This window comes from Coenobita brevimanus, chromosome 60 (genome assembly GCF_032717465.1).
Source record: "Coenobita brevimanus isolate Jiangsu-jjx chromosome 60, ASM3271746v2, whole genome shotgun sequence".
In the NCBI taxonomy this organism is placed as follows: domain Eukaryota; kingdom Metazoa; phylum Arthropoda; class Malacostraca; order Decapoda; family Coenobitidae; genus Coenobita; species Coenobita brevimanus.
Genome location: NC_137013.1, coordinates 1805002 through 1829943, shown reverse-complemented (window position 1 = coordinate 1829943; position 24942 = coordinate 1805002). Strand labels below are relative to the sequence as shown.

General features: G+C 42.9%; 1 protein-coding gene across 1 annotated transcript in view; it reads left to right on the top strand.

The window, feature by feature from the left end:
• Positions 1-24942, top strand: part of LOC145403091 (putative E3 ubiquitin-protein ligase HERC1) — a 597230-nt gene that overhangs the window by 533487 nt on the left and 38801 nt on the right. The window contains 4 exon segments of the mRNA XM_080274923.1: positions 4634-4814; positions 13691-13819; positions 18816-18933; positions 20126-20295. Of these exon segments, the coding sequence (XP_080131049.1) occupies positions 4634-4814; positions 13691-13819; positions 18816-18933; positions 20126-20295 (598 nt within the window).

Sequence of the window (24942 nt, the reverse complement as noted above, 5' to 3'; positions counted from 1 at the left end):
CAGACCCATCAACCACAGGTAGGCAGCTGCACATATGGGGTCATCCCATAGGTTTCTTATGTCGATGATGTGTGTCTGCATCTTAGAGTAGCATGTGTTGTGCAGTGCCTCATATTGTGGGTTATGCAGTGTGTGCTTCTTCTATAGAGGCATATGCAATCTCTGATTTCACCCAATCCACATCTAAGCTAGTAACTGAGGAGGACAGAGTTATGTCCTGATCTAAGCCCTGCCAGGTGCACTCCGTCAGCTCTTATCTGAGATTGCCTCTGATGAGTGGATGTTGGGATGGGGAGTATGTAGTATAATGTTCTGATGGATGTATTTTATTGCCCTGTGTGTGAAGTGGGCATGTAAATGTTTCTTCATTGCTAGTGTTTGAGTATTTACTGCTGGGATGTTGAATAGGGTCTGGTAATGCTTATGTGGTGATTGTTGATGTGTGTACTGTATTTTCTTTGTGTGGCTCTGTCTTATATTGACATGGGTGTTGTACGTTAGCACAAGCAGGTAACAAGATACTCTTTAACAGGGATGACTATTATTTCAAAGTGTGAATGAACTGTTGGAGTGGTATTGGTGCAGCCAGTGATGATACCAAGAGCACTGTTATTTATGGTCTGCAAGGTGTTGCAGTGGGTGTTAGGATGTTGGCCCATACTGGTGAGGCATTGGACATCACTGATCTAATGTATTGTTTATAGAACAAGGAGAATGTTTCTTTTTGTTGTCCAAAGTATGTACTTGTAATTGCCCTTAGTGCCTCGTGTCTGGGGGTGCAACACCACTTCTTGATGTCTTGCATGTGATCCTTGAAGGACTCCAGTGTTGCATGTCACTCCAAGGATCTTAGTGGAGGGTGTGTGTATAGCACATCATATTGATGAGTTCTTGCCTTACCTAATTGTATCTTTACAGGAATGAGTCAAGCTCATACTGTCCCATGTATTAAACCATTTTTATCATACACATCCTTAAATTTATGAATAGTTTTCGTATACATTATTTCATTCCATAATGTATTCCACTGATTAGGTTCCCTATTTGGGAAACTAAATTTTGTTACATCTTTACTGCCTCTCATTTTTTGTAGTTTTTTGCAGTGTCCTCTTGCTGATGCATCCCCATATGTTATAAATTCATTTATGTCTATTTTCTTATTCCCTGAGATGCATTTATATAGCTTAATCATGTCTCCTCTTTTCCATGTCTCCTGTAATGTTGGTAGACTCAGTTTTTCTAGTCTTTCTTCAAAGCTTAGATCCCTTAAGCTTGATACCCATCTTGTAGCTGTGCTTTGTAATTTTTCAGTCTTATCTGTGTTTTTTGAGATGATGATTCCAGACAACTAATGCATATTCCAGAGTTGGTCTGGTAAATGATGTTATTATCTTTCTCAACATGAGTGTGATGTTAGGAGTGTTCATATGCTCATGATTACTACTGGTGATTATTGTAATGATGAATTTGATTGGAGCAATCATCAGCCTGTTGTCCTTGACTCTTGCATGAAGTATGTTGAGGTAGTTTTGTTGCAATTTGCAGGCCATGTCTGTCATGTGGTGTGAAGTTATGATCATGTCATCTGCATGAGGCAGTGTTTGTAGGTATTTGAGGCATATGGGCTCCTACGCTCCTCATGGGGCAACATAGGATTGGATGATGATGATGATGATATAGGTTGAAAAGTGTGCGTGAAAGAACAGAGCCCTTTGGAACTCCATTATAGAGGTTTCATGTTTGTGATGACTTCTCATTGTTGTTGTTTATAATTGTGGTCCCAGACTCTGGACATGAACCCAGTGGACTGCAGGCAACCAACCACTTCTTCCAGGTACTGTATTCCTAGAGATATTTGTTGAGGCTATATTGAAGATTATCTGTGTTGTAAGAGTGAGGTGCATATAGTGATTGTGGGGAACTACATCTCAATTAGGGCATGATGGATTGATTGTAAATTGTATTGAAAGCTGATGGTCATATCAGAGTCTGTCTAGGTGCACTCACATTCTCTGACAAGCGTAATTTCTGTGTGATAAATGTTTGGTGGGGTCCATGAAGGGTGCTGTTTGGCTGGAGGTTTTGGATGGCTTTGTCTGGGTATATGTTTGAAGTGAAGTGTTGTGTTGGGTGCAGGAGAGGAATGTTTATGAGGCATTCTCCATAGTACTGGTAGGTTGTTTGGTTGTTATTTCTTGGTAGTGGGGTAGCACAAAGTTGCAAACAAAAGGTGAATTCCATGCCTGTGTTCCTCTTGTTTTCATCTAATCTTTTGTTAAGAGTACTTTTATTACTTGGTGCAGATATTCTGTATTTATGGTCTTTCTGTATCCTGTTGATATTTAGGATTTATGTGTGTTCTTAGAGCTTTTCCATTTTTTTATCGGTTATAATTAGGGGCCTAGTCTAGGCTTCATTTCATTTTGTTTCGTTTATAAAGGCCCCAGCATGCTTGCATGCATTGGCCTTGGTCACCTAATGGTGGCTGTCCATGCTGCTCGATCTCTGGCAGTCATCCTGTTCTGTCCCTTATCCTTCAGGCCACACTTGATGACTTCATTCCAGGTCTTTTTCAGTCTGCCTCTCACAACCTTACCCCTAACATTAACACTTCTCACTTTCTGCACCCAGTTGTCATCCCCCATCCTCTCCACATGCCCAAACCATATCAATCTACCTCTCCTCATCACAACACCTATACACTTCAGTCTCATCCTACCTCTTAACTCTTCCATCGTAAACCTGGCCTCCCTAGGCCTCATACTCAGGGATGCACTGCACATCCATCTCATCATTGCCATTTCTGTACGCCTGAACCTGCGAATATCCTCTTCCTTTACTGCCCAGGTCTCACAACCATACAGCATTACACTCCTAACACATGCTGCATACAAAGATCCCTTAGCATGGAAGGAGAGCCCTCTCAATGTCAGAGGAGGCAACAGCTCCCTGAACTTCTTCCAGCCACTCCTCACTCAAGCCATAGAGCTATCTCCAACCCCAGCTCCAGCATATAACATCCACATGTCTCCCAAATAAGAAAAAACTCCTCCACACACTTGAGAGACTCACCATTAAGATCAGTCCTTTCACGCCTGACAGTCTTCAAATGCTTTTGCCCCAACACGCTGCACACATGGTATCAACATTATCTCGCAGTCTGCCTCTAATACCACTACAGGTATACCTCAATATAAAATACCCCTAGATGCAATACCCTGGCTTAATGATGGGGGGTAGAAATACCACCATACCCAGCCTAACTATGGCCAAACCCTGGTTTAACGATGGGTTTTGATTTTTTTTTACCCAATTTGATGATATTTTAGACTAAAATTGTGTGTTTAGGTTGATTTTTAAATTGTTTTTAGACATAGATTAATGTGTTTTAGCCATAGGTGGGGTGAACATTGTCATTTTGGGGTACAGTTTATGAAGCTTTATTTTTTCCAGACCTTTATTTGACGATTTCCAGATTTTATTTGTTGGTTTTAGTGAGTTATTTACAGGTGTTAGGCTTAGGTTAGCTTCTTTTACAGCTGTTAGGCCATTTAGATTGGCTTCAAACTTGTTTTTGGGTTCATTTGGGTGGGTTTTGGACTTGGTTGGGGGGGGAAACCCAAGGCTGAAAAACACATCCCATTACTTTACATGTTAAATCTACCTTGATATACGATAACCCACCTAATGATGGAATTTTAGCGGGAGTGTGGAAAATCAGTAAACTTTGTTTAAGCAAAATTCCATTCATTAGACTATTCACTGCCACAGCCTGGGATCGGACTCACACCTTTTCAGATGCACATTACAGTACTTCACTAACCTCTTGACTCAACTAGGTCTTGCAGCTTACTCCAGAGCTCATTGGCAAGGCCTTTAGGGAAATTAGTACATTCAGGCAACAGCAGATCCAACATTTGTTTAGGTCTTGCCTGTATGTTCATTTCTTTTTTCATTTCCTTATAACTGAGGGAGAAGAGAAGAGGAAGGTAGCCAAGATGAAAGAGAGTGAAAAGAAGAGGGAGGTAAATTAGAAAGGGAGATTGAAGAAGAGAGAGATGAAATAGAAGCGGGTAGAATAGAAAGGAAAATGAGAAAAAGAGAGGAGGGGTGAAGTAGGGGAGATGTAGGAAGGGGGTGTGGCAATTTTAAAAATGATTTGGGTATGGTAAGTCAGACACTGAAACTTCTGTAATACAAGGGTATTCTGGAAGTAGCTTTCCTGTCGGGGTCATGTGTGATTCAGATCTGCTTGACTAATTATAGTGGATATGTATCTGTGAGTCTGATTTTGTCCCTAGCTTTAGTGTGAAAGACGTTGACTTGACTCTACGTGACAGGAAATGTGATGAGCACGATAAAAAATGAAAAAAAGTGCAGATGGTTAGGCCTGCAAGGTAGAGTCAGCTTTCCATGGGCTTGAGTAAATGAATGTTTGGTCTCTTTCACTGGATATTCTGTTGATTATTTCTCCATTTATCTTTCCATTTATCCATTCTCTTTCCTTACCTTCTGAACCCTGCCTCACCCCATCCTTGGGTTGAAAAAAGAGGTGAGGTTGATGATGGTGAAGAAATTTGTTCTAATGTAGTGTGACCATGTTTACAGATTATTGTTTTGTTTCTTCCTACAGAATGTGTTGTTTGTGTTCATGTCGGATGATCAGTTCTACAGCTTACGTGTAGTTGGTGCTTGTCGTCAGCGATTACGACGGTGGGGTATGACAGGCCTCCAACATGCACCATGCCTCAAGGCTCTCCTCTGCCACCTGCCATCACTGCTGCTCCTCCAGTATCGTTATGAAAAGCCGCTTGGTTAGTTTTTGGTATTACTGTATCATACAGACTCCTTGGTATTTAATATATTTCATCATTATCTTCTTCATACAGAGGATAACTTTTTCACTCTTTGCTTCCTTTTTGTGGTAGGTGGGGATGCCCATTATCCACTCATTCAGTGTAGTGCTGCCTTCAGGTGACTCTACACTAAGCAGTAAGGCAAGTGGTTTCCTGTAACCCAGGAAAGCATTTAATGCACTGGATGGTAACAATATTATTTTCTTTTACAATAACAGAACAGAAGAAAGGAAAACTAAAGAATAAAGAAAATAATCCATACACCTGATTACAGGTGTCCACCATTCATAAAAAATCTGTAACAATTGGACTTGAACAGCCGTAGGTTGAAATTTAGGGGGAAACAACTCTGGGGAAGTGAGTTGGAGGGGGGAAGAGAGAGGGGTGAGGCCAAGAATGAGATGGAGGGATGGAGTGGAGAGGTATATGGCAGAGGGGAGTGTGAGCTGGGAACGAGGCAGTGAAATGGCATTGGACCAAGTGACATGGAGGCGATTTGTTTGTGGCTACCCCTTACAGGATTAAGGCGTCTGACAATAGAGAGATTTAGATTAAGATAGGTTGAATGAAATTACTAGGTTGGTTAGTGGGCTATGCCAAATTTCCCAAGGATCCAGAGCACCAAGGCTTTTGGCAGTACACGACTTATGTTCCCTGTGACTCTTGTTTCTGGAGCCAGTGATGCCAGGTGGTTTGGTGGGTTAAAGCATTCCATCCAAATGGAGCCTATAAGGGTTTCTATCTGAGGGATGGTTAGGGTTTATTGCTCACATTCAAGGGTGAGTGAGGCACGACACCCTCGCCTTAAATGTTGGGACTGTAGCTAAGCCCCAGGCCCTACTCTCCTGATGGGACAAGAAAAGGGTTGGATGATAAATAAAAGGCTTCCTTTATGGCAAACCCACAGGAAAATACAGATTTTAAAGCCTCTTAATATCAACACCCAGACATCATAACTGATAACCATAGGAATAATCCCAGACACGCAGTGCTGAGGGAAGGGTGCATTGTGTCATGAGGTAGGAGGGGATTGTGCAAGTTGGGCTTATGGTCCATCTCCACCTTCTGTTTTACCCAGCTATGACAAAAAGCAAATCTGAAGGAATTAAATTACCCAGAGGTTTCAGAGTTGCATCCTGGAATGTAGGTAGTATGAGGGGAGGATGGCTGGGAAGTGGCAGAGACCTTGAACAGAAGGTGGGTAGATGTCTGTTGCATACGGTTGTCAGGTATAAAAGAAGATCACTAAGGATGATACAAGTTATTTTGGAAGGGAAATACGGATGGATATTGTTGGGTGGGCATACTTGTTGAAGAGAAATGGATGAATTATGTTACAAATGTAGTGAGTGTTATAGTGTTAAAATTTTATTTCAGAACTCCTGGTTATGCTAATATCAACTTATGCTCCATAGGTGAGTTTGAATGATGAAGAAAAAGACAGTTTCTTTGAGCTATATCGTCCTTGACTCCTCACTGCAAAAACATGGTAAATGAGGAATTAGTTTAGGATATTACTGGCAGTCTTTGTTATAAGTAAGGGAAGAGTTGTATGGCATCACAGCTTTCAACATTCCAATTGTGTGTGATGGGAGGAATTGACAAATGAACATAAGTATTATTGGACCTTTAATTCCTGCTGGGCTGATTCTTTGTTAAGGTAGTTTACCTTCTCAGAGTCATTGTTTTGTAACGAAAATAAATTGTACTTCATATAAGGCTTGCAGCTTGGCCCGTGCAGACCTTCATTGGGCCTCATATGAGGTCTGCAGCATGGCAAGGGTTAATAAGTATTCAGTTTATTATTATTATTATTATTACCTGTATTATTATTTCATGTAGGAGGAGGCCGTAGCACGGGCCGAACAGGGTAGTACTCCCGAGGGGAATGGGAATGCTGGTGATAGGGAGAGCTGGAGCTCCTGTTTCACTAGCTATCTAACCATCCCCCTTTGCTGACCTTTTCAGTGTGACAGTAACATGGAGAGTAGACCAGCATACTCTCCCAAACATTTCCTCTAACTATCTATGCACTACATCACATGCACTTTACATTTCACACAACGTATCCCACTACGTTACAGGGGTTGGCGCCAGCAAGGGCATGCGGCCAGAGAACTTTGCCCCCGCTACCTAGTGGCGGACTTCTGGGGGGAGGCGTGGCGGGGGTTCCGCCAGCATAGATCGAGGGTCCAGGGCGAGATGGGGCTCGGGCCTGTGCTAAAGGGTACAGGGCATTGCGGTTCCCAGGCTGCCGCTTCCGCCCAATAGAGAGGGGCCCGAACCTGGGAGTAGCACCCCAGGAGGCTGCCCTATCAGTGGGTGTATAATGGCGGGATAGTTGCATTGCCAAGACGCGCTTAGAGGGTGTCCCTGCAGCTGTCCTGGCAGGGTGCCCCGAGGCCACTACCACAGCCACTGGTAAGCTGGTGGGCTAGGGGTCCCAGATCCATTGCCTGGACTCGGGACTGTGCAGTGAGTGGGACCCGTGCTGTGTCGTCCCCCTTTAGTAATACTGAAGATGACAAAACAAAATAAATTTCAAAGCAAGCCTGAGGACAGTAAATCACCCATGGGGATGAGGGTGGGTTCATGGAATGTGGGAAGTTTGAGGGGAAGAGCAGGGGAAGTCGTTGAGGCATTCAGTAGGAGGTGGGTGGATGTGGCGTGTTTGCAGGAAGTCCAGTACAGGGGTGGATCAGCCAGAAAGATTGTTGGGAAGGACTGTTGCTATAAGTTGTTTTGGCAGGGGGGGACAGACGGATATGGAGGTGTTGGTGTGATGGTTGCGGAGAAATGGGTGGAATATGTTATGAATGTTTTGAGAGTAAGCGATAGGATATTGGTAGTGAAAATTCTGATGGGAAGAAAGATAGCTGCGATTATATCGGCATATGCTCCACAGGCAGGATTGGATGAATCAGAGAAAGATAGATTTTGGGATGATTTAATACGTGTAGTGGGTGGTATGCGGGATGATGAGATAGTGATTTTGGGAGGGGACTTAAATGGTCATGTAGGTGAAGCAGCACAAGATTATGAAGGAGTGCATGGGGGATGTGCGTATGGTCTAAGGAATGCAGAAGAGGAAAGGATACTTGAGTTTGGGGAGGCAACGGACATGATTGTGTGCAACACATATTTTAGGAAAAGAGACAGTAGGTTAATTACATATGAGTCTGGGGGAAATAGCAGTCAGATAGATTATTTTCTGGTTAGGAGGGCCGATAGGAGGTTAGTGAGGGATGTTAAAGTTATAGGATGTGAGGAGTGTGTGCAGCAGCACAAACTATTGATTTGTGATATGGTGCTTAAAGAACAAGTGATGAAAAAGAGGACTTATGTACCTAGAAGGAAAATATGGAAGCTGAAAAACCAAGTAGTAAGGGATGCCTTCTATAGCGAGTTGAGGAGAGTGGTGGCTGAACAGGGAGCTGTAGACAGAGGCGTTAATGAACAGTACAGAGCTCTCAAGAACAATTTCTTGAGAGTTACTGATGTAACATGCGGCCGGACAAGAGGACCACCAAGACATAAAGTAACTTGGTGGTGGGATAAGGGTGTAGAAGCTGCAATTAAGGAGAAAAGAAGGCTTTTCCGGGAATGGAAGAAGGGTGGTAGCAAAGAGGAATATTTGGCTGCCAAGCGTAGGGCTAGAAGAGAAGTATACAGGACAAAGTCTGAGTCACAGAGACAATTACTTGATAACCTAAATCATGGGGAAAGGAAAAATATATTTAGGGTGGCAGGTCAGGTGAAGAGGGATAATCGGGATATCACAGGTGAGCAGTGTGTGAAGAATGAAGAAGGAAGGGTAGTGGTGAACAGTGAGGATATTAAAGATGCATGGAGAGAGCATTATAACCGGTTGTTGAATGAGGAGTTTGACTGGGACAGGGAAGGTTTGGAGCTAGCAGATCCAGTGTCTGGCCCTTGGCCTTTGATTGATACTGCTGCTGTGAGTGAGGCAATAGGCAGGATGAGGGTGGGGAAGGCAGCAGGTGTGTCTGGGTTGACTGCCAAAATGTTGAAGGCCTCAGGCGATATAGGGGTGAGTTTAGTCACTGACCTGATAAATAGGATTATTTATGAGTGTGTTGTCCCAGATGATTGGCTGAAGAGTGTAATTGTAAATGTGTATAAAGGGAAGGGTGATGCCCTGGAAAGAGGAAATTATAGAGGTATAAAGCTTTTAGAACAGATAATGAAGGTAATGGAGAGAGTTTTAGAAGGTATGATTAGAGAAAGAGTGAATATTGATGAGATGCAGTTTGGATTTATGCCAGGTAGGGGGACCACTGATTCCATATTCATTGTTTGACAGCTTCAGGAAAAATATATTGGTAGGAGAAGGGATCTTTATTTTGTTTTTGTTGATTTGGAAAAGGCCTTTGACAGAGTCCCTAGAGAGGTGGTGAAGTGGGCAATGAGAAAGCTTGGCTTGGAGGAGTGGCTGGTTAGGGTGGTTATGGCCATGTATGTGGGTGCTCACACCCAGGTGAGAGTGAATGGAGATTTGAGTGATGAGTTTTCCGTGAATGTTGGTGTGCATCAGGGGTCAGTCTTGAGTCCCATGTTGTTTATCATGGTACTTGAAGCCCTTTCACGTGACTTTAGAAACGGACTCCCGTGGGAGTTGTTGTATGCTGATGATTTGGTGTTGATTGCAGAGAATGAAAGGGAGGCAGAGGAAAGGTTTAAGAAGTGGAGAGATGGTATGGGGCAAAAGGGTTTAAGGGTAAATGCAGATAAAACAAAAGTGATGATATCAGGGGTTGGTGGCGGTGCTGTCAAAGATGAGGGAGAGTGGCCACGTGCAGTTTGCCACAAGGGCGTGGGAGGTAATTCCATCTTGTGCGGTGTGTGTGATAAATGGGTGCATAAGAGATGTAGTGGTATCAGAGGTAGACTGCGAGATAATGCTGATTTTATGTGTACGGCGTGCCGTGGTGAGCAGGTGGAGATTGTCAGACGTGAAAGGATTGAACTTGCTGGTGAATCTCTTGAGTGTGTGGAAGAGTTTTGTTATTTGGGAGACATGTTGTGTCCTGGAGGTGGGGCTGGAGACAGCTCTGTGGCTAGGGTGAGAAGTGGTTGGAAGAAGTTCAGGGAGCTCTTGCCTCCCCTGACATTGAGAGGACTCTTCCTACGTGCTAAGGGGTCTTTGTATGCAGCATGTGTTAGGAGTGTAATGCTGTATGGCAGTGAGACCTGGGCAGTGAAGGAGGAAGATATTCGCCAGCTCAGATGTACAGAAATGACAATGATTAGGTGGATGTGCAGTGCGTCCCTGCGTCCTAGGCCTGGAGGGGCTGGGTTTACAATGGAAGAGTTGAGAGGTAGGATGGGACTGGAGTGTATTGGTGTTGTGATGAGGAGAGGTAGATTGAGGTGGTTTGGACATGTGGAGAGGATGGAGGATGATAATTGGATGAGGAAGGTGAGAAGTGTTAATGTTGGGGGTGGGGTTGTGAGGGGTGGACCGAGAAAGACATGGGACGAGGTCATTAAGTGTGACCTTAGGGTTAAGGGACTGAACAGGGAGGCTGCAATGGATCGTGCAGCGTGGAGAGCCGCCATTAGGTGACCAAGGCCAACACATGCAAGCATGTTGGAGCCTTTAAAAACTAAACGATTAATTTTTTTCATTTATAAAGACTCCATCATGCTTGCATGCATCGGCCGTGGTCACCTAATGGCAGCTGTCCATGCTGCTTGATCTCAGGGAGCCTCCCCATTCAGTCCCTTATCCTTGAGGTCACACTCTGTGACCATGTCCCTGGTCATTTTCAGTCTGCCTCTTGCAACCTTATCCCCAATGTTCGAACTTCTCACTTTCTGCACCCAATTGTCACCCATCATTCTCCTTACATGCTCAGACCATCTCAGGCTACCACTACTGATCACAACACCAATACACTCCAGTCCCATCCTTCCTCCTAACTCTTCCATTGTAAACCTAACCCCCACCAGGCTTCATATTCAAGGAGACAAAGTACATCCACCTAATGATTGTCATTTCTGTACATTTGAGCCTGCAAATATCGTCTTCCATTACTGCCCAGGTCTCACTACCATACAGCATTACACATCTAACATGCCACATGCTAAAATGCCCAGGCATGGTGAGTGGGGTGTGCCTGCTGAGATAGATGAGAATGGGAGTGCGTTAGTGGACATCTGTGCTGGGAGGGGGTTGGTAATAGCCAATACCCTCTTCAGGCATAAAATGATCCACAGGTATACATGGCGAGTGATGAGAAGGGTGGGTGGTGAACTGAATGAAAGGAAGGCAATGATTGATTATGTGTGTGTGGATGAAAGGATGCGAAGATGTATATTGGATGCAAGAGTTTATAGAGGTTGGGGGAGTGGCCTTTCTGACCACTACTTGGTGGTGGCCAGAATTAGGATGCAAGTAAGATGGAGGAATAGAAGAAGGGAAAGACGAGAGGAAGGAGTAGTTGCAAGGAGAGTGGAAAGGTTACAAGAGGATGAGAAAAAGGCAGAGTATAGAGAAGTGGAGGAACGATTGGGCAAATATGAATTGGAGCAGATGGGAGACGTGGAAGGTGTGTGTAAGATATTTACAGAAGAAATATGTGCAGCATGTGATGTGGTGTGTGGAAGGAAGAGAAGACGGAGGGGGTGCAAGGAACAGCGTGGTGGACTGAAGAGGTGAAACAGGCTGTGGCACAAAGAAGAAGAAAGCATACAATGAATGGATGAGAAATAGGGGCGATGGAAGAAGTTGAGAGGCAGAAGAGAGAGTTATATGTGGAAAGGAAGAGAGAGGTGAAAAGATTAGTAAGAGAGAGTAAGAAGAGAGTGGATCAGGAATTTGGAAGGAATTTGAGTGTAAAGTGGAGGGACTGTAAGAAAATGTTCTGGAGAGAAGTGAAAAGAGTAAGACAGGGTGGAAGTGAAGTTAGCAGGGGAGTGAAAGATAAACATGGTAGATTACTAGTGGAGAAGGGAGAAAAAGTGAGCAGATGGAGAGAACACTTTAAGGAATTGTTGAACGTAGAGGATGGAAGTAATGCGAGTATAAGTGGCTGGGGAATGGCTGGGAGAAGGAGGGAGGTGAGAAGACAGGTAGAAATCAGTAGGATAGAGGTTGTGGAAGCAATGAAGAAAGTTAAATCGGGGAAAGCCCCAGGAATTGATGGAGTGTGGTGAGATTCTGAAGCATGGGGGAGAGATAGTAGTAGAATGGATGTGGAAGATGTGCAGATTGGCGTGGGAGGAAGGTAGAGTCCCGGAGGATTGGAAGTCAGGTATAATTATTCCCTTGTACAAAGGAAAAGGGGAAAAAGAAGTGTGTGGTAATCATAGGGGCATTTGTCTTCTTAGTATAATAGGAAAAGTGTATGGTAGGATACTTATAGACAGAGTTAGAGAAAGAACAGAGAAATTAGTTGGAGAAGAACAGGGAGGCTTTAGGAAGGGAAGAGGTTGTGTAGATCAGATATTCATTCTTAGATCTTTAGTGGAAAAGTTTCTAGAGAAGGGAAAGAAGTTGTATGCGGCTTTCATGGATTTGGAGAAAGCATATGACAGGGTGGATAGACAAGGATTGTGGAAAGTGTTAAGAATATATGGAGTAGATGGGAAGTTGTTGAATGCTGTGAAGAGTATGTATGATGGTGCTAAGGCTGCAGTGCGTGTGGATGGTGAACTAAGTGAATTTTTCTCTTTGAAAGTTGGTTTGAAACAGGGATGTGTCATGTCTCCATGGTTGTTCAATCTGTACATGGATGGGGTAATAAAAGAGGTACAAGGTAGGGTAGTGGATGTTGGAGTGGCCCTGGTGAGAGAGGATAGTGTTTGGAAACTCCCTGTACTGTTGTTTGCAGATGATACTGTGTTGTTGAGTGAAGATGAAGGGGAGCTGCAAGGCTTGGTGGATGAGTTTGAGAGAGTGTGTAAGAAACGGAACCTAAAGGTGAATGTAGGGAAGAGTAAAGTGATGGTCTTTGAGAGAGGTGAAGTCAGTGAATGTATAGCGAGGTTGGATGGTGAGGAATTGGAAAATGTGAGTACGTTTAAGTATTTGGGTAGTGTGATGAGTAAGGATGGAGGTTTGGAGGGTGAAGTGCTTGAAAGGGTACAGCAGGGAAGAAAGGTTGCTGGTTCCTTGAAAGCAGTGATAAGAAACAGGGAAGTGAGCATGGAAGTAAAAAAGTTACTACATGACAGTATTGTGATACCAACTCTAACGTACGGAAGTGAAGCTTGGACGTTGTTGGAGGGACACAAGTCAAGAGTGAGAGCAGTGGAAATGAGTTATTTAAGAGGAGCTTGTGGAGTCACGTGGAGAGACAGGCTGACGAATGAGGATATAAAGGAGCGTTGTGGTGTTGATGTGGATGTGATAGGAAGCGTTGTGAGGAACACACTGAGGTGGTTTGGCCATGTGGAGAGGATGGAGGGTGAAAGACTGACGAAGAGAGTGTATGTGAGTGAGGTGGAGGGTGGAAGAGGGAGGGGGAGACCGAGGATGAGATGGAGGGATGGGGTGGAGAGAGGTATATGAGAGAGGGGTGTGAGTTGGGAGCAGGGTAGTGAAATGGCGGGGGACAGGGCGACTTGGAGGCGATTTGTTTGTGGCCACCCCAAACGGGATTGAGGCGTCTGGCAATAGATAGATAGATAGATAGATGGAGGGAGAGCCCTCTCAATATCAGGAGAGGCAGCAGCTCCCTGAGATTTCATGAGAATTTAATAGTTAAAAAGGAAAATAAAAAGAAAAAAAATGGATGTCAGCAAGAAGGCTACCAGTGCCTACAGTATTATGAAACTGCCTGTACATGCATTTGTTTAATCTTCCACAGTGAGCAGTGGAGAGCAGCTGGTACACAGTCGGTACCTGCAGCAGCTGTGTTCACTGGCACTCCTCCTGCGCTTGGACAATGTGCTGTGTACCCAGGCTGCTCCTAGCCATGTCCCTCACCCAGAGCCAGGTTAGTGCACCACCAAATGTTGAAATTGTGTCAGATGGGACTGTATTGTAGGTGTAATAGGGGGCATCATAGCACCTTTTCCTTAGTTATGTATTTTGCATAGTACACCTTAATATTCTGTTGTGTATTGTTTATATCATTTTAATATTGATGTAATTTACCATAATAACACTGTTAAAGATACTAAGTTGTAATGTGCAGAATCAGTCACTGAGGAAGAGGTGCTATAATTTTTCCAGAGCCACTTAGAAAACAACCTTGGTTATCTTACTTTGTGTTTTAAACACCCCAGTCAGCATGATGGCCTTGCGTAAGTTTGATCTCCAAGAGATGACTGGAACTTTTTCAGTCATCTAATGCCACCGAAGGCAGTAGGCTGATCATCTACCCTTAAATGTATATAGCTACTGTACAGTAGTCTAGCCTCAGGCCCCTACACCAGAAACAAATAGTTTGGTATTCGTTGTTGCTTTTTTCTTTTTTCTGGAATGATGAATGATATACAGACAAATACATGAAAGCACTCATTCCAAGGAAGACAATATAACTGATCTTTGAACCTAATGTACTTTTCTTGAAGTCAGTCTCAGCTTTGTGATACATGGTTTCCAGAGGTATTTTCTGTAAAAGGTGATTGCTGTAGTGAATGATTGTTTTGTTTTATTTGGGGGTTCAGTGGATTCCAGTGTTAAGTGAATTCCAGTGTTAAGTCATGTCTGTTCATATTCGTTGTTCTCATAGGACTAGTCTTCCATTTCATATTCATGAACTGTTATTAGTCAGTATTTGTTTTTAAGTGCATGTATCTACATTGATTTTATATAATAATTTAGGCTTGAAAGTAGTGGATATGTATAGACTGATTAAGATAAGAAATAGTATGTTACACGAAACTTGGAGAATGAGTATATTTCTGGAGTAAAAGGTAGCAGAGAATACCGTTAGTATAGTATGGGTATATGGATATGAAAAAGGTGATGATGAAAGTTTATGTTAATAAAGTTAAAGGTTGGAGGTTATTTGTATGAGGGAAGTAGTATGAAATGTTTTCTATATGTATGGTGTGGATAGAAGGTTGTTGAATGCTATTGAGTCTCTGATAGTAGTGAAGCATGTTTAAGAATAAGTGTGATGTCTGAGTGGTTCAGTGTCTGTTTTGGAGTGAGACAAGGGTAATTGTATCCCATGGCTGTTCAGCATACAGTACGGTATGTATGGATGGGAGTTAGGAAAGAGGTTAAAACTTGAGGTGGAGATGATAATAAATGTTGAAGGGCAGAGTACACTCAAACCTCAATTAGTGCAGTAAATATAGCCCAGACATGGACCACAGCATTCAAAACCATGTTACACAAACAATATATTTACATGTATACTTGCACAACTCAGTCAGGCTAGTTTCCTAAAGTCCCACTTTTACCCCCTTCTGCCCACCCTACCCCAGAAAAATGAGCTTGACTGACACCCACCATCATGTTATCATTATAGCAACATAACATGTAACAATTTAAGAACATTAACATAACTAACAAAAGTTAGGCTGCATACTAGTATGATGATGATGTGTATCTCCCTGGCACCTCCCCACCCCCTACCACCAATTTTGTTGCCTTGTCATGGTTAAGGGTTAGTGACTCCTCTGAGCATGTACAGTCACAAAAAACACACCACATTAACACGGATGGATCTCGGTGAGACTCGAAGGGTGATGTGGAAGTGGGACTGTGGGAGTCAAGTTGAGCCGACTGTGTACGACAGGTGCCGAGTGGAGTAGCCAGTCACAGCGAGTCAGGCGCATGACATTACTGCATGGAAATAAACTGCATAACTTTGAAACAAGCCCTGTGTTACTTGAGGTTTGTTGCAGAGTAGGTGGCCGCGTAACTTCAAAACCACATTACTCAACGTCATGTTAATCAAGATTTGAGTGTATCTCAAAAGCTGATGTATACAGATGATGCTGTGTTGCTTGCCATTGTGAACAGGAATTGTCCAGACTGGTGCATTTTTTTTTTTAAATGTTTAAGAGCATCATTTTGAAAGTAAATGTTGATAGGGGTATTGCAGTGGTTATTTAAAGAGACCTTGACTCTCAGTGTGATGTGCCATTGAATAGAGATACTGAAATTGGTGAACAAGTATAAGTGCCCCGATGCAAGTATAGAACAAAAAAGTGAATGTACAAGTAATGTACAAAACAGGAAGGCACAGAAGGAAAGTGGCTTTTTCAGTGAAGGCCTTGATACTACACAGAAATCTGAATGTGGAGGCTGTAAGAGGATTGCATGAAGGTGTGTCTGTATCATTTCATTTGTAAAGGCTTCAGCGTGCTTGCATGCATCAGCCTTGGTCACCTAATGGCAGCTCTCCACACGTTCGATCTCAGGCAGCCTCCCAGTTCAGTCCCTTATCCCTGAAGTCAATCTCTATGACCTTATCCCATGTCTTTTTCGGTCTGCCTCACGCAGCTTTACCCTCAGTGTTCACACATCTCACCCTGCATACCCATTTGTCGTCTTCCATCCTCTTGAGATACCCAAACCATATCAATCAACCCCTCCTCATCACAATACCAGTACATTCAAGGCATATCCTTCCTTTCAGATTTTCAGTTGGAGTTCTAGTCCCCAGGCCCCACATTCAGGACACATCACACATTCATCTAACTATTGTCTTTCCTGTATATTTGAGCCCACAAACATCCTCTTTCTTCACTGCCCATTCCAACAGTTATACAGCATTACACTCCTAACATATGCTGCAAACAAGGATCCCTTAGCACGGAGGGAGAGCCCTCTCAATGCTAGGTAGAGGCAACAGCTCCCAGAACCTCCTCCAACCACTCTTTTCCTTAGTGGTAGAGATAGCTCTGGCCCCACCTCTGGCACATAACATGTACCCCAAATGGTAAAGCTCCTGCACATACTCGAGGGACTCTAGAAGGATCTGTTCTTTCTTGCTTCTTAATATCTACATGCCCTGCCCGATGTTATTTCTCAGCCTGGCTCTAATGCCACTACATCTCTTAAGCACCCACTTATGACAAACATTGCACAACATGGAGTTACTTCCCACACACTTAAGGCAAACTGCACAAGGCCTTACTTCCTTTGCTTTGACAGTACCACCAACAGGTCTAAAAATCATCACTTTTGTTTTATCCACATTTACTCTCAAGCTCTTGTGTTCCATTCTGCCTCTCCACTTCCTAAAGCTTTTCTCCACCTCCCATTCTTACTTTGCAGTCAACACCAAATTATCATCATACAACATCCCCCATGGGAATTAATTTCTGAAGTCAAATGAGAAAGCTTCAGGCATCACGGCAAACAATGAGGGACTCAAGACTGACCCCTGATGCATGCCAACATTTTTCATCACTGTTAGTGCCCACATTATTGTATGGATGTGAATCTTCCTTACAGATTGGGAGTCACATGTCAAGATGAAGAGCTGTGAAATGGGTTTACAGCAGTGATGAATGTATGTGGACAGGATCAGAAATAATCTGATTTGTGAAAATGTGGAATATAAAAGAAATGACTATTTGAAATGATTTAGTCATATGGAGAGAATGGATGTAGATAGGGTGATGAAAAGGGTATAAGTGAGTAAATCTGCAGGGGCATGGAAGTTTGATACGTCAGGAAAGTGGATGGATTTTGGAAAAAAGTTTATCAGAAAGTGAGATATGGAAGTTGATGATGCTCAGGCATTGTCAGGAATTGAGTTGGTCTTATGAGAGTGGAGGTGCATATAATGAGAGTTTGGCACCCCTTTTATTACTTGATAGTTGATGGATTAACTGATTAGGAGTTGTGTGTGAAGTTCATCTGCTGTATGATTAAAAGTACCAAAAAGATAAATGCTGATGGTTTGACCTGTAAGGTAGAGACAGGATTCTGGGAACTTGAATGGTGTGTGAATGAGTGTTTGGTCCATTTAACTTGGCATGCTTTTGAGAGTTAGCCCCCCCCCTTCTCTCTCTCTCTTTCTTTCAAGTGACTGTACACATATCAACAGTCAGATTTCTTGTATCCAAAGAAACCATTTATTAAACTGGATAGTAACCATATAACCAAATGACACTTGGTGGTATGGTCCACCTGGGCGGAGCCTGTACAGGTTTCATCTCAGGGTTGGTTAGGGTTTGCTACTCACATACTACAACTCAGGAGTAAGTGATGCTGGTCACTGTCCCTTAAATGTTGGGTCTGAGTAGTCTGAGTAACCAAACTCCTGGCTCCTATGATCCTATGTAGCTTATGTGGGAAAAAATGAGCATGTTAATGATGAAGATGATTACTAAAATAACTGAACTTGTAGGTAGGTAATGGGAGAGAAGCAAATACAATGGCTGAGCAGAATAGCAGCCACAAACTAGACTTTGCAGATCCCAAATGCAAATGTGAGTTTCCCAGTGTTTAGCACATGATTAAATGAACAGACAAAACAATAACAGTGTTGGAAGAAGGTCCCTTTGCCTCATGGGTTATTATGAGTGGAAACAGGTAAGCACTGTGCACTTGCCTTGGCTCTGGGATTCTAGCTTGATATCTTCCATCCCCATTTAGGTGCTGTGCCATAATTACCTTCATACCTCTTTCTGAAGGCTGCCTCAGAATGAGGGGCATAGCGCAAAATAGAAAGAAGATAGAAGAGCAAGACCAGTGCAGAAAGTAAATACTGTTTCTGCATGGGACCAGTATAAAGTCTAGGTGATCCTTGTTGAAGTATATTTCCATGCATTGGGGTCCAGCTGGATACCTGATATGCAGACATTTTACTTGAAACCCTAGGAAAGGTTTATCTGCCCTCCGGGCATTTAACATTCATGAACAGGTAAATTTCAACCTTTATAGTCTTAAACATGAGTCTCCCTTGTTAGTTGAAAATACTGTCAGTCATTACAGAGATGGGTGACCCCTCTTCCTAATGGGTGTCTCCATTGAGCAAAGGAAAAGTACATTGTAACTAATGTCAGTGTTTGTGGCAGTGGTGGAGTGGACATGGCTGGATAATCTGTGCACAGCAGTCACCACAGCACAGAGTCTCAAGAATCGCACACCGTTGCCTCCTAATTTCCTTGCCAGGCACTTCAAACATGCAGGTCAGTGGTGTGTCTTATTCTGTAGTATAAAATAAAAATCTAATTACATATACTGATAGTGATATTACCCTTGATTCATGCACTCATATTCAGTGTTTATGTTTGATGAATATATTGTACCCAGAATTGTATTATCCCTTTTTTTATTACTGTAGAGGCTTTTCCATATTACTTGTGTATCAGTCAATATGGTGATTTTTCTGGTAACTAAGCAATAATGGTAGTTCATGCATCATAGCTCAAGAGAATTTTTCATCATTTTGCATCTTATTTCATGTACCTCAATGGCAGAGTAAAACAGTACTGGTGCTCTGCAGTATATAATTTCCATAGCACTTCTTTGTGATTAGTATCATCTATCCATCTATCTATTGCCAGACGCCTTAATCCCATAAGGAGTGGCCACAAACAAATCACCTCCATGTCGCCCTGTCCCCCACCATTTCACTGCCCTACTTCCAGCTCACACCTCCCTGTCTCATATACCTCTTTGCTCCAACCCTTCATCTCATCCTTGGCCTCCTCCCTCTCCCCCTTTCCACCTCACTCAAATACATTCTTCTCATCAGTCTCTCATTCTCCATCCTCTCCACATTAGCATCATATTTGTATTAATTTCTTACTGCAGCCTAGTGGCAGAATAAGCACTTCCTTCATTTTCATTTTTGAAGGCTCCAGCATGCTCGCATGCGTTGGCCTTGGTCACCTAATGGCGGCTCTCCATGCTGCTCGATCTCTGGCAGCCTCCCTGTTCAGTCACAAGTAATGACCTCGTCCCAGGTCTTTTTTGGCCTACCCCTCACAACCCCACCCGTAATATTAGTGCTTCGCACTTTGTACGCCCAATTATCATCCCCAATCCTCTCCACATGCCCAAATTACCTCAGTCTAACTCTGCTCATCACAACACCAATACACTCCAGTCCCATGCTACCTCTCAATGTTTCCATTGTAATCCTAGTCCCCCCAGGCCTTGCACTCAGGGACATACTGCACATCCACCTAATCACTGTCATTTCTGTATGTTTGAGCTTGTGAATATCCTCTTTCATTACCTCCTTTATATTCATATCCTGCTATTAGGTTATACACTCTCTCTCTCTCTCTCTCATATGCACTCATGCATGCATACATATACAGTATGTATAAAATATTAATTTGCACTTACACATGTTTCCCCCAACAGGTGGTGTGAGTGAAGGAGGTGAGGATGTAGATGCAGCAACTGACAATAGCATGTGGGGTGTGGAGCAGGATGCATCCGTCATGTCCTGGGCCACGCACCAGCCTGGGGACTGGCAGGTGGGGGGTCGCTGCCAGGTGTACATGTGGGGCAGCGGCCGACATGGACAGATGGCAGAGACAGGTAGGTGTGTTCACTCCTACACACACACATGTATCTTGGAGCTGTGATGGTAATGACCATTGTGAGACTCTAGCCCCTCACTGCTGAAGGGGGACATCTTCACATGATGACACTGATATAACCAGGTGGTTCCATTGCCCAGTACTGCATAAAAATTTTCTGCTGCTCCCTCCCTGTTCCTCAAGAGGAAGAGGCAGTTCACAGGGTTTTTGTTCACATGAGCCAGGAACCATAACAGTAACAATAACAATAGCAATAATCCATTGACCTTACCTCTCCCCAACCCTAGAGAAGGATGTAAAGTTAATCTTAACTTTACTCCCTTGTTTACTGTATAAGAAGATAATAATTTTGAATGTCCAGTTGGCATTATGGGGTTAGCCTAGGCCCTGGTGTCTTTGCGTTATCAACACCCTCCTTCCCTGGTCCGTGCATGTATTTTCACCAGTCTTATAATCATAGCAACCCTTGACTACTTACTCTCACCTTTCCTCTTAAGCTCTCTAATGTAAGCATTAACTAGTACTTTCAATCATTCATGTATGAAGCTGGTTAATTCAGGTTCTTGCTGTCAGTGTATCTTTCCCACTGCCTTTGATCTTCAAATATTTTATTGTATTATATGCAGGCATTTTAAAATGAATGGATCTTGAATATGATATTCTTAGTGTTTTTTGTTTTTGTAGATGGAACAAGTTTTTCTGGCTCCCAACTTTTTTTTTTTCCCCCTTTAAAAATATGACATTGTGGATCCTGGCAGTTTCTAACAGTTAATAACACCACACTGACCAAACTTGTGAGTGAAGAGTAAAGAGATGTTGTTGGGGATCAAAGTTGGTGGTGTGGATTGAAACAAAAATAGTGTTAGACTGTCTGAGATAGATGCCGATATGCAAAGGTGGTGGCTGAATCAGTAGAGAGGCGACCTGCAGTCCTGATGGACCCAGGTTCGAATCCTGGCTGGGGCAAGGAAAAGTTTAAGGATTTGAATTTCATAAAAGCAGACTTTCCTGATCTACCAGACGACCCGCCGTCATGTCATAAAAGTACCCCCGCTAATACCAATACACCAGTCCTGCATGAGACAGCCCTAGCATGTATTCAATATGGATGGTGGGTGTTAGCACCGAAGCGGTGACATGTAGAAAGGTGTATGGTATATAGGAGGACTACTGGGCCTTGAGAGCAGGCTGTGAAGCCTATGCCCAGAGTCGGACACATTAAAAAAAAAAAAAAAAAAAAAAAAAAAAAGTCATGGATACATTTGTTTTGCATGAATGAGGTTAACTATACAATAAATAACTCATATTGTATCATCATCATCACCACATCGATTATTCAATCCTGCGTTGCCCCATGAGGAGCATAGAAGCCCGAGGCTAGGCAAGTTGGTCCTGACATTTAAGATGAGAATGACCAGCCACACTCATCCCTGAGTGGCATTACGTGAGCAATAAACCCCAACTGCTCCTTGGATATAAACCTGCACAGACTCAGTCCGGCTGGAGCGCCTTAATTACCCACTAAACCACCAGGTGCCATAGTTCGGTTATATCGTTACCACTCAGCATAGGAAATGGTTTCCTGGTGTACAGGAAACCACAATTACCCACTAAACCACAGGTGCCATAATTTGGTTATATGGTTACCACCCAGCATAGGAAACCATTTGGTTTGTCACTTAGTATAGAGCCCCCCGCAGACTGAAGGAAGAGGAAAGAAAGACAGAAGAGGAAGGAAGGAAAGAAGGAAGAAAGAGAGGAAAGGACAGTCACCCGAGAGCAGCATTACATCAAGTGAGTGGATGGTGAGTGCCCCCACCTACCACAAAATTCATATTGTATATATATTTTATGTCACTGTGTGCAGCAAAGACGAGAGGGTGTGCAGTAGAGGGGTAGGAGTGCGTTAATGTGTAAGGTCAGGTATGAATGTGCATGCAAGGTGCAATATGGAATTGTATTGACGTTGAGTGTTAAAGAGCAGTGGGAAATGAAAGATTGCAATTGTGTCAGTTTGATGTGTATATTTGTCAAGTTCCAATTCAAGGAGGTGAAAGTGGCAGTGATTGTTTCATATGCACCTTGCAATGATAGAGATGAGGAAGAAAAAGATAGGTTCTGGTATCATCTGGAGGTAACAGAACAGATGCCTATCATATTGTGTAGTTTATAAAGGATCCAGCATGCTTGCATGCATCGGCCTTGGTCATCTAATGGCAGCTCTTCATGCTGCTCGATCTCTGCCAGTTTCTCTGTTCAGTCTCTTATCCCCGAAGTCACATTCTGTGACCTCATCCCGGGTCTTTTCGGTCTGCCTCTTGCAACCCTACCCTTGACATTCACACTTTTCACTTTCCACACTCAATTATCATCATCCATCCTCTCCACATGCCCAAACCATCTCAGTCTACCCCTTCTTGTCACAAAAACAATACATCCCAGTCCCATCCTTTCTATCAATTCTTCAGTCATAAACTTAGCTCCCCCAGGCCTCACTTTCAAGGACACATTACACATCCATCTAATCATTGTCGTTACTGGATGTTTGAGCCTAAAAATATCCTTTTCTTTTGTTTCCCAGATCTCACTACCATACAGCATTACATTCCTAACACATGCAAAGGTCCCTTAGCATGGAGTGAGAGCCCTCTCAGTGTCAGGAGAGGCAACAGCTCTGTGAACTTCCAGCCATTCCTTACCCTAGCCACAGAGCTAGCTCCAGCCTCACCTCCAACACATAATGTGCCCCCCAGATTATAAAACTCTTCCACACACTCAAGAGACTTACCAGCAGGATTAATCCTTTCTTGCCTGACAGTCTCTACATGCTCTCCCTGACACACGCAATGGGTCAAAGAAGAGACACGGTTTCGAGGTGAGGACACACCAGCAAGGTTAGATTTACTGTTCACTAAAGAACCCGATGTAATAGAATCATTGGAATATCTCTGTCCTTTGGGAAAAAGTGATCACGTGGTCATTGAGTTCCAGATGTTAATAGGAAACATCGAGCCAAGAGACGAGCTTCATAGACAGGGAAGATACAACTTTGGGAAAGCAAATTTTACAGGATTGAGAAACTTTTTTGAAAATGCAGATTGGAGAAAATTCAGAGAAACAAGAGAGATACAGAGGAAGTGGGATATCTTTCTAGACCTCTATAATTTGGGAGTGGAAAAATTTGTACCAAGAGTAAGAGGGAAAGAAAACAGGAAAAAGGAGTGGTTTAATAGGTGTATGATAGCAAAAAAAGAGAGAGATAAGGCATGGAACAATTGGAGAAAGAGAGGTAACGACAGAACAAAGGAAGAATATAAAAGAACAAGAAATGAATACACAAGAATACGTAGAGAAGAAGAAAGGAATTTTGAAAAAGGTATAATTGACAAATGCAAGGATGAACCCAAACTGTTTTATAGATTTGTTAATGGCAAACTGAAACAAAAGGAAGGAATCACCAAGCTGAAAGTAGGAGGAGAGGTCTTTAAGGATGCGGCAATGCAAGCAGAAATAATGAACAAACGTTTCCAGTCAGTTTTCACTAAAGAAAAGGAGCTTGTGGAAGGGGAGGGAGTGATTAGAAATGTTCCGGTGATGAAAGATATAAAAGTGAAGGTACAGGAAGTGTATAAATTACTGGAAACTCAAGATGTAAGGAAAGCCCCAGGACCTGATAGAATTTCTAATTGGGTACTGAAGGAATGCAGAGAACAACTGGCGGATAAAATTCACAGCTTAATTGTATGCTCACTGGAAGAGGGGAAAGTGCCAAAAGAATAGAAGAGGGCAAATGTGGTACCAATTTACAAGGGAGGAAACAGGGAAGAACCCCTGAATTATAGACCAGTGTCTCTAACCAGCATGGTCGCAAAATTGTGTGAGAGAATCCTGAAAGACAGATGGATAAAATATCTGGAAGAGATGAATATTTTGGCTGAATGTCAGTTTGGATTTAGAAGTGGAAGGTCATGTGTTTCAAACTTGTTGAGCTTTTACTCAAGAGCGATTGATGTGGTACAGGAGAGAGATGGTTGGGTGGATTGTGTGTACTTAGACTTAGAGAAGGCCTTTGACAAGGTACCTCATAAGAGACTAATGTGGAAACTAGAATATATAGGAGAACTAAAAGGGAAACTTCTGGAATGGATGAGAGACTTTTTGAGAGACAGACAAATGAGGACAGTAATAAAGGAAAAGATGTCTGGATGGAGGGAAGTAACAAGTGGAGTCCCTCAAGGCCCAGTGTTGGCGCCAGTAATGTTCCTGATTTACGTAAATGATATGGTAGATGGAGTGAACAGTTATGCAAGTCTGTTTGCTGATGATGTAAAGATCTTGAGGAAGATAGAGGTTGAGGAGGATTGTAAAATACTGCAGGAGGATTTGGATAGGATACACAATTGGAGCCGGACGTGGGAAATGAAATTTAACATAAAGAAATGTAAAATATTGGAAATGGGTAAAAGTACCAGGAGACCATCACTGAATTATTTTTTGGGTAATGAATTAATCACAAAAAGGAGAGAAGAGAAAGATTTGGGAGTGCTGGTCCAAGATAGTTTGTCACCAGAAAAGCACATTAACAAGATAGTTGGAGAAACTTATAAACTCTTGACTAGCATAAGAGTAGCATTTCATTATATGG